At 59.6% G+C, this 10,284-nt stretch overlaps 1 protein-coding gene across 1 annotated transcript; it reads right to left on the bottom strand.

Annotated features, from left to right (window-relative positions):
- Positions 1–330: 330 nt before the first annotated feature.
- PRSS8 (serine protease 8) lies at positions 331–7,736 on the bottom strand. The gene is made up of 7 exons (XM_086872129.1): positions 7,650–7,736; positions 7,419–7,473; positions 6,463–6,625; positions 4,781–5,070; positions 3,407–3,654; positions 1,664–1,905; positions 331–349 (listed from the first exon to the last, which is right to left on the bottom strand). The coding sequence occupies exons 1-7, from the start codon at positions 7,734–7,736 to the stop codon at positions 331–333; spliced, it is 1,104 nt and encodes a 367-aa protein (XP_086728255.1).
- Between the last annotated feature and the right edge of the window lie 2,548 nt (positions 7,737–10,284).

Here is a 10,284-nt window from a genome sequence, read left to right as displayed (position 1 = left end):
CCGGGGATTTCCAGAAAATTCCGGGAGTTCCGGAAAGTTCCGGGAGTTCCCAACAAATTCCAGAAGTTCCAGAAAGTTCCGGGAGTTCCGGAAAGTTCCGGGAATTCCCAACAAATTCTGGGAGTTCCGGAAAGTTCCGGGGATTCCCAACAAATTCCGGGAGTTCCGGAAAGTTCCGGGAGTTCCGGAAAATTCCAGGAATTCCCAACAAATTCTGGAATTTTCCTTCAAATTTTGGGGTTTTCATTCAAGTTTTGGGAATTTCCCACCAAATTTTGGGGATTTTCCTTCAAATTCTGGAATTTTCTTTCAAGTTTTGAGAATTTTCCTTCAAGTTTTGGAGATTTTCCTTCAAATTTTGGGATTTTCCGTCAAGTTTTTGGATTTTCTTTCAAGATTTTGGGAATTTCCTTCAATTTTTGGGATTTTACTTCAAATTTGGGGATTTTTCCTCAATTTTTGGGATTTTTCCCCCTCAGTTTTGGGGTTTTTTCCCCATTTTTGGCTCTTCCCGAAATTCCGGGGTTCCCCTTCCCCTCCCCCCCCCCAATTCCCGAATTTTGGGATCCCAAATAAAGGCGGGAAAAGAGAGGGGGGAGGGGCTCCGAGTTTTTATTTTGGGCTCACTTCCCAAACTTTCCCAAAAATTCACATTTTTAACCCAAATCCGCCCCAAATTCCCGGATTTTCCCTCCAAAAATCACATTTTCCCAAAAAAAAACCCTCATTTTTACCAAAATCTGGGTTTTCCCCCCAAAAATTTCCCTTTCCCCTCCCAAAATCCGGATTTTTCACCCCAAAATTCCATTTTTTTCCCAAATTCCGGGTTTTTATCCCCAAATTCCAAGACTTTTTCCCCCAAAATTCCGCTTTTTTTCCCCCAAAATGTGGTTTTTCCCTCAAAATTCCAAGATTCCCCCCCAAAATTCCAATTTTTCCCCCAAATTCCCGGTTTTTACTCCCAAAATTCCATTTTCCCCCCCAAAATTCCAAGATTTTCCCCCCAAATTCGGTGTTTTCCCCCCAAATTCCCGGGTTTTATTCCCAAAATTCCAGGGTTTTTCCCCCCAGATTCCCAATTTTTCCCAAAATTCCGTTTTTTATCCCCAAATTCGGGGTTTTCCCCCCCAAAATTCCAGGTTTCATCCCCAAATTCGGGGTTTTCCCCCCCAAAATTCCAGGTTTTATCCCCAAATTTTGGGGTTTTTCCCCCCAAAATTCCATTTTTTCCCCCCAAATTCCCACTTTTTCCCAAAATTCCGGTTTTTATCCCCACATTTGGGGTTTTTCCCCCCAAAATTCCAGGTTTTATCCCCAAATTCCCGGGTTTTATTCCCAAAATTCCAGGTTTTTTCCCCCCAAATTCCCAATTTTCCCAAAACTCCGGTTTTTATCCCCAAATTCGGGGTTTTCCCCCCCAAAACTCCGGTTTTTATCCCCAAATTCGGGGTTTTTATCCCCAAAATTCCGTTTCTTTTTTCCCAAATTCCCGCCTTTTCCCCCCAAGCCCCGCCCCCCTCACCCCCAGCCCAGCCCCGCCCCCAGCCCCGCCCCCAGCCCCGCCCCCAGCCCCAGCAGCAGCACCCCCAGCCCCGCCCCCCGCCCCTCCCCCCCCGCGTGCCCCGCCCACCCCTCCCCCACCCCCCCCCAGCCCCCCCCCGGCCCCTCCCCCCCCTCGCAGGGGTCTCCCCAGGGCGGCTCCAGGGGCTCCCGGGGGGGGGCGGGGGGCGGGGCGGGGGGCGGGGCCAGCTCGGGGACCACGCCCCTCAGCCAGCCCAGGTGAGGCCCCACCCCTGTGTACACACCTGGGAGACCCCGCAGCCCGCAGGCCACGCCCCAGCTGGCCACGCCCACCAGGTGCCAGGAACCGCCCAGGCGGCAGCAGAGGGGACCCCCGGAGTCACCCTGGGGACACAGAGGGGACACCTGAGACACACCTGGGGACACCTGGGGACACCTGGGGACACCTGTGATACACCTGGGACAGGTGAGACACACCTGGGGACACCTGAGACACACCTGGGACAGGTGAGACACACCTGGGACACACCTGGGGACACACCTGGGGACACACCTGGGGACACCTGTGATACACCTGGGACAGGTGAGACACATCTGGGACACACCTGGGACAGGTGAGACACACCTGGGGACACCTGGGGGCAACAGAGGGGACCCCCAGAGTCACCCTGGGGACACAACAGGGACAGGTGAGGCACACCTGGGGACACCTGGGACACCTGTGATACACCTGAGACACACCTGGGACAGGTGAGACACCTGGGGACACCTGGGACACACCTGGGGACACCTGGGACACACCTGGGGACACCTGTGATACACCTGAGACACACCTGGGGACACCTGACACACCTGGGGACACACCTGGGGACAGGTGACACACACCTGGGGGATTTTTGGGGACAGGTGAGGATGAAGAGGGACATGGGCTCTGAGAGGGGACACAGGTGACACACAGGTGATGTACAGGTGACACAGGTGTCACTCAGGTGTCACTCAGGTGTCAGGTGTCACTCAGGTGACACAGGTGACACACAGGAGGTGTCACAGGTGACACAGGAGGTGACACTCAGGTGTCACAGGTGACACAGGTGTCACTCAGCTGTCACACAGGTGTCACTCAGGTGTCACAGGTGTCACTCAGGTAACACACAGGTGATACAGGTGACACACAGGTGTCACTCAGGTGTCACAGGTGACACACAGGTGTCACTCAGGTGTCACTCAGGTGTCACTCAGGTGTCACAGGTGTCACAGGTGTCACACAGGTGACACAGGAGGTGTCACTCAGGTGTCACACAGGTGTCACAGGTGTCACTCAGGTGTCACTCAGGTGTCACGTGTCACAGGTGTCACACAGGTGTCACAGGTGTCACACAGGTGTCAGGTGTCACAGGTGTCACACAGGTAACACACAGGTGACACACAGGTAACATACAGGAGGTGTCACAGGTGACACACAGGTGTCACTCAGGTGTCACTCAGGTGTCACAGGTGTCACTCAGGTGTCACAGGTGACACACAGGTGTCACTCAGGTGTCACAGGTGTCACTCAGGTGTCACAGGTGTCACAGGTGTCACACAGGTGACACAGGAGGTGTCACTCAGGTGTCACTCAGGTGTCACAGGTGTCACTCAGGTGTCACAGGTGTCACTCAGGTGTCACTCAGGTGTCACAGGTGTCACACAGGTGACAGGTGTCACTCAGGTGTCACAGGTGTCATTCAGGTGACACAGGAGGTGACACTCAGGTGACACAGGTGTCACAGGTGACACAGGAGGTGACACTCAGGTGTCACTCAGGTGTCACTCAGGTGTCACAGGTGACACAGGTGTCACACAGGTGACACAGGAGGTGACACTCAGGTGACAGAGGTGTCCTCACCTGGCAGGCGTCGCGCTGTCCCTCGGGGTACCCGGCACACACGGTGTCCTCGGCAGGTAACCCCATGTCCTCGAGGGGCGTGTCCAGGTGTGTCCCCGATGTCCCCAGGTGTGTCCCCGATGTCCCCAGGTGTGTCCCCGATGTCCCCAGGTGTGTCCCCAGGTGTTTCCCGTACAGGCACTGGCAGTGGCGCTGACTCAGCAGTGGCAGCTCCACCTGCTGCAGCGTCTTGGGGGGCGGCAGCGGCACTGCGGGGACACCTGGGGTCACCTGGGGTCACCTGGGGACAGGTGAGAGACACCTGGGGACACCTGGGGACACCTGGGGTCACCTGGGGTCACCTGGGGACAGGTGACATCACCTGGGGTCACCTGGGGACACCTGGGGACAGGTGAGGGACACCTGGGGTCACCTGGGGACACCTGGGGTCACCTGGGGTCACCTGGGGTCAGGTGAGGGACACCTGGGGACACCTGGGGTCACCTGGGGTCACCTGGGGACACCTGGGGTCACCTGGGGACACCTGGGGTCACCTGGGGACACCTGGGGACAGGTGAGGGACACCTGGGGACACCTGGGGACACCTGGGGACACCTGGGAACACCTGGGACAGGTGAGGGACACCTGGGGTCACCTGGGGACACCTGGGGACAGGTGAGGGACACCTGGGGACACCTGGGGACAGGTGAGGGACACCTGGGGGGGCTCTGGGGTCACCACGGGGTCACCAACTCTGCCCTGATGTCCCCAAATGACCCCGATACCCCCCGATATCACAATATATCACGACATATTGCAACTCACCAGCCATCCTGACATGTCCCCATCGACCCCGGTGACCCCAGTGACCCCGATATATCGCGATATCCCCCCGATACCCCCCGATATCGCGCTATATCGCGACTCACCGGCCATCCTGACGTGTCCCCATCGACCCCGGTGACCCCAATGACCCCGATACCCCCCGATACCCCCCGATATCGCGACATATCGCGACATATCGCGACAAACCGGCCGTCCTGACATGTCCCCAATGACCCCGGTGACCCCAATGACCCCGATACCCCCCGATATCGCGACATATCGCGACTCACCGGCCGTCCGGACGTGTCCCCAATGACCCCGGTGACCCCGATATCCCCCGATACCCCCCGATATCGCGACATATCGCGACATATCGCGACTCACCGGCCGTCCGGACGTGTCCCCAATGACCCCGGTGACCCCAGTGACCCCGATACCCCCCGATATCACGATATATCGCGACATATCGCGACTCACCGGCCGTCCGGACGTGTCCCCAATGACCCCGGTGACCCCAGTGACCCCGATACCCCCCGATATCACGATATATCGCGACATATCGCGACTCACCGGCCGTCCTGACGTGTCCCCATCCGGTCACGGTGCAGTTGGTGCCCGGTCCGAACCATTCCCCGGGGGGGGGGACGCAGACGGGCCGCACCAAGCGCGAGGTTCGGGCGGGGGGGTCCAGCCGGGCCAGCGCCAGGTCCCCCCCCCCTCCCCCCCCGCCGCCGTCGCGATAGTCGCGATAGGCCGGGTGTCGCGTCACCGAGGCCACGCCCCTCACCTGGGCGTCGGGGGGAGGGGCCAGGAGCTGCAGCACCCCCAGCGTCACCCGGAAGTCGGGGAGGGGGTGGTCCCTGCGGGGAGGGGGGGTCAGCGGGGGGGGAGGGGAATCGGGGGGGATTTGGGGGGATTTGGGGTCAAGGATTGGGAATTTGGGGAGAATTTGGGGGGGTTTGGGGGGGGTTTGGGGGGGTTTGGGGTCAGGGATGGGGAATTCAGGGGGGATTTGGGGAATTTGGGGGGGTTTGAGGTCAGGGATTGGGAATTTGGGGGGGGTTTGGGGGAATTTGGGGGGGTTTGGGGTCAGGGAGGGGAATTTGGGGGGGGATTTGGGGGGGTTTGGGGTCAGGAATTCGGAATTTGGGGAGATTTGGGGTATTTGGGGGGATTTGGGGGGTTTGGGGGGGTTTGGGGTCAGGGATTGGGAATTTGGGGAGGATTTGGGGGGATTTGGGGGGGATTTGGGGGGATTTGGGGTCAAGGATTGGGAATTCGGGGAAGTTTGGGGGGGATTTGGGGGGGATTTGGGGTCAGGGATTGGGAATTTCGGGAGGATTTGGGGTCAGGGATGGGAATTCAGGGGGGATTTGGGGTCAGGGACCGGAATTTGGGGTGGTTTGGGGGGAGTTTGGGGGAATTAGGAGAGGATTTGGGGGGCTGGGATCAGGAATTTGGGGGGATTTGGAGAATTTGGGGGGGTTTGGGGTCAGGGATTGGGAATTTGGGGAGGATTTGGGGGGGATTTGGGGGGATTTGGGGTCAAGGATTGGGAATTTGGGGGGGATTTGGGGGTCAGGGATTGGGAATTTGGGGAGGATTTGGGGGGATTTGGGGGGGTTTGGGGTGTGTTTGGGGTGAATCCGGGTGTGTTTGGGGTGTGTTTGGGGTGAATCCAGGTGGGTTTCAGGTGGTTTTGGGGTGGGTTTGGGGTGGGTTTGGGGTGGGTTTTGGGGTGAATTCAGGTGTGTTTCAGGTGGGTTTGGGGTGGGTTTTGGGGTGAATCCAGGTGGGTTTCAGGTGGTTTTGGGGTGGGTTTGGGGTGGGTTTTGGGGTGAATTCAGGTGTGTTTCAGGTGGGTTTGGGGTGGGTTTCAGGTGTGTTTTGGGGCAAATCCGGGTGGGTTTGGGATGGGTTTTGGGGTGAATCCAGGTGGGTTTCAGGTGTGTTTTAGGGTGTGTTTGGGGTGTGTTTGGGGTGAATCCAGGTGTGTTTGGGGTGGGTTTGGGGTGTGTTTGGGGTGTGTTTGGGGTGAATTCGGGTGTGTTTTGGGATGGGTTTTGGGGTGAATCCAGGTGGGTTTCAGGTGTGTTTGGGATGGGTTTGGGGTGTGTTTTGGGGTGGGTTTTGGGGTGAATCGGGGTGGGTTTGGGGTGTGTTTTGGGGTGAATCCAGGTGGGTTTCAGGTGGGTTTGGGGTGTGTTTGGGGTGAATTCAGGTGGGTTTCAGGTGTGTTTGGGGTGACTCACGGCGGGAAGCAGTGCGCGGCTGTCAGGACCCAGGCCGGGGCGATCAGAGCCCCCCCGCAGACGTGGCGGCCCCGGAAGGCCAGGCTGACCTGCCAGGGCCACTGCCCCTCCTGCGCCCCCGAGCCCCCCACCACGCGCCGGTGCACGGGGGTCCCGCACGGCACTGCGGGGGTTAAATGGGTCAGAGACCCCTCCCCACGGCACTGCGGGGGTTAAACCTGTCAGAGACCCCTCCCCACGGCACTGCGGGGGTTAAACGGCTCACAGACCCCTCCCCACGGCACCGACGGGGTTAAACGGCTCACAGACCCCTCCCCACCATGGCACTGCGGGGGTTAAACGGGTCACAGACCCCCCCCCATGGCACCGAGGGGGTTAAACCTGTCAGAGACCCCTCCCCATGGCACCGAGGGGGTTAAACGGGTCACAGACCCCTCCCCACCACGGCACTGTGGGGGTTAAATGTGGTGTGGCTCACAGACCCCTCCCCACCACGGCACTGAGGGGGTTAAACGGGTCACAGACCCCTCCCCACCACAGCACTGAGGGGGTTAAACCCGTCACAGACCCCTCCCCACCACGGCACTGAGGGGGTTAAACCTGTCAGAGACCCCTCCCCATGGCACCGAGGGGGTTAAACGGGTCACAGACCCCTCCCCACGGCACTGAGGGGGTTAAATGGGTCAGCCCCCCCCCCACAACCCCCCAAAATCCCCATCCCAAAAATGAGACCCTGCCCCTTTAAGAACCCCCCCAAAAATGGGACCCTGCCCCTTTAAGAAACCCCCCCAAAAATGTGACCCTGCCCCTTTAAGAACCCCCCCCAAAAATGGGACCCTGCCCCTTTAAGAACCCTCCCAAAAATGGGACCCTGCCCCTTTAAGACCCCCTCCCAAAATGAGGCCCCTCCCCTTAAAGGACCCCCCCCTCCCCAAATCCGGGCCCCTCCCCCTCACCTGCGTCATCCTCCGCCGCCACGCCCCGATAGCCTGTGGGGGAGGGGTGATGACGTCAGAGACACCACCCCCCCAATTTGGGGACACCCCTCGTGAAGGTGATGACATCATCACCCAAATTTGGGGGTGAATTTGAGGGCCATGACGTCACCCCCCCCAAAATTTTGGGGGGGTGGAGGGTGATGATGTCACCTTTCCCCAATTTGGGGGGGTGGAGGGTGATGACGTCACCTTTCCCCAATTGGGGGGCAGGCGGAGGGTGATGACGTCATCTTTCCCAAATTGGGGGGGGGGGCGGAGGGTGATGACGTCACGCATTTTTGTGACCCGGCCGGACACATCCGGGGCGAGGCCGGAAAAACCGGCCCAGGAATGTCACCCGTCCCCTGGCACTGTCCCCTCCGTGTCACCCCAAAACCATCGCCGAGCCCTCCCCAAAACCCCCCCGGAACCCCCGGGGGTCCCCAAAAAATCCCCGGGGCTTTGGGACCCCCAAAAACCCCGAATTCAGAACCCCCAAATCCCCTCAGGAACCCCCAAAATCACCTCAAATTCACCTCAAATCCCACTCGGGAACCCCAAAATCCCCCTCGGGACCCCAAATCCCCCTCAGAACCCCCAAATTCCCTCAGGAACCCCCCAAATCCCCTCAGGAACCCCCCAAATCACCTCAAATACCCCCCAAATCCCCCTCGGGACCCCAAAATCCCCCCAGGAACCCCCAAAATTCCCTCAGGAATCCCCAAATCTCCTCGGGAATCCCCAAATCCCCCTCAGAACCCCCAAATTCCTCTCGGGACCCCCAAAATCCCCTCAGGATCCCCCCCCGACCCAAATCCCCTCAGGATTCCCGCCAAAATCCCCTCAGGATTATCGGCCGTAAATTCCCTCACGATTCCGCCTCAAATCACCCCAAATTCCCCTCAGGAACCCCCAAATCCTTCTCAGAAACCCCCAAATTCCCCTCGGGAACCCCCAAATCCCCTCAGAAACCCCCAAATTCCCCTCGGGAACCCCCAAATCCCCTCAGGATTCTCCCCCCACCCCAAATCCCCTCACGATTGTCGGCCGTAAATTCCCTCACGATTCCGCCTCAAATGCCCTCAAATTCCCTCGGAACCCCCCAAAATCCTCCCGGGACCCCCTCGAATCCCTTCAAAAACCCCCAAATCCCCTCAGGATTCCCAAAATTCCCTCAGGATTCCCAAAATTCCCTCACGATTCCTCCCCCCGCACCAAATCCCCTCACGCTTCCCGCCAAAACCCCCTCGCGATTGTCGGCCCTAAATTCCCTCACGATTCCACCTCAAAACACCCCAAATTCCCTCGGAACCCCCCGAAATCTCTTGGGGATCCCCTCGGGACACCCCCCAAATCCCAGGAACCCCCAAATCCCCTCAGGATTTCCAAAATCCCTTCAGACTTTCCACAATCCCCTCACGATTGTTGGCAGGAAATCCCCTCACGACTCCGCCGAAACCTTCCCCAAATCCTCTCGGAACCCCCCGAAATCTCCTCTGAACCCCCCGAAATCTCTTGGGGACCCCCTCGGGACACCCCCCAAATCCCAGGAACCCCCAAATCCCCTCAGGCTTTCCAAAATCCCCTCACGATTTCCCTCCTCCCCAAATCCCCTCACGATTGTCGGCCGTGAATCCCCTCACGACTCCGCCGAAATCCGCCCCAAATCTGCTCGGAACCCCCCGAAATCTCCTCGGAACCCCCTGAAATCGGCTCGGAACCCCCCGAAATCTGCTCGGAACCCCCCGAAATCCCCCGGGGATCGCCGGACCGGCTCCGGTCTCACCTCCCGGCAGCAGCAGCAGCAGCAGCAGCGGCAGCGCCGGCCCCGCTCCGGGCCCCGCTCCGGGCCCCGCTCCGGGCCCGGCTCCCGGCCCCGCTCCCGGCTCCCGCCGCCGCCTCCTCCTCATCGCTCCGGGGCCGCTGTGGCCGCTCCGGGCTCCCCCCCGCTCCCCTCCCCTCACCTGAGCGTGGCCACGCCCCGCGCACCTGGCCCGGCTCGGCCCCGCCCCCCATCCCAAAACACACCCCCGGCACCTGCGCGGGAACTCCCGGAGGCCTCACCTGGACCGGGATCAGAACCGGCCTCACCTGAGCTCACCTGGACCGGGATCAGAACCGGCCTCACCTGAGCTCACCTGGCCGGGATCGGGATCTGAGCTCACCTGGCCGGGATCAGAACCGGCCTCACCTGAGCTCACCTGGCCAGAATCAGAACCGGCCTCACCTGAGCTCACCTGGACCGGGATCAGAACCGGCCTCACCTGAGCTCACCTGGACCGGGATCAGAACCGGCCTCACCTGAGCTCACCTGGACCGGGATCAGAACCGGCCTCACCTGAGCTCACCTGGACCGGGATCAGAACCGGCCTCACCTGAGCTCACCTGGACCGGGATGGGAACCGGCCTCACCTGAGCTCACCTGGACCGGGATCAGAACCGGCCTCACCTGAGCTCACCTGGACCGGGATCGGGGTCTGAGCTCACCTGGCCGGGATCAGAACCGGCCTCACCTGAGCTCACCTGGCCGGGATCAGAACCGGCCTCACCTGAGCTCACCTGGCAGTGGAAACCTCCCCCTGCACCCCTTATAGGCCCGCCCCCGGAGCTGTCAATCATAGTAGCCACGCCCACCCAGCAAAGCTCAGTGCATAAACCACGCCCCTCGATGCCCTTCTATGGTCAAACCACGCCCACTATCAACTAAACCACACCCTCGCAGTAATTATGTCCAGGAAATCCCGCCCATTATGCTAATTAGAACTGATAAACCATGACAATTTCACTTATCGGCGGCCAAACCCCACCCATTATGCAAATCATCATAAACGCCAAACCACCTCTC

Source organism: Cyanistes caeruleus, chromosome 39, assembly GCF_971803275.1.
Source record: "Cyanistes caeruleus chromosome 39, bCyaCae1.hap1.1, whole genome shotgun sequence".
Taxonomy (NCBI): Eukaryota; Metazoa; Chordata; class Aves; order Passeriformes; family Paridae; genus Cyanistes; species Cyanistes caeruleus.
This window is presented reverse-complemented; position numbering and strand designations above follow the sequence as displayed.

Coding starts and splice junctions, on each gene's coding strand:
- PRSS8 (XM_086872129.1), bottom strand. CDS start 7,736: ATGCGTGACGTCATCACCCTCCGCCCCCCCCCCCAATTTGGGAAAGAT. Junction 7,474..7,649: donor TGCCCCCCAATTGGGGAAAG/GTGACGTCATCA, acceptor TGGTGTCTCTGA/CGTCATCACCCCTCCCCCAC. Junction 1,906..3,406: donor GACAGCGCGACGCCTGCCAG/GTGAGGACACCT, acceptor CTGTGTCCCCAG/GGTGACTCCGGGGGTCCCCT.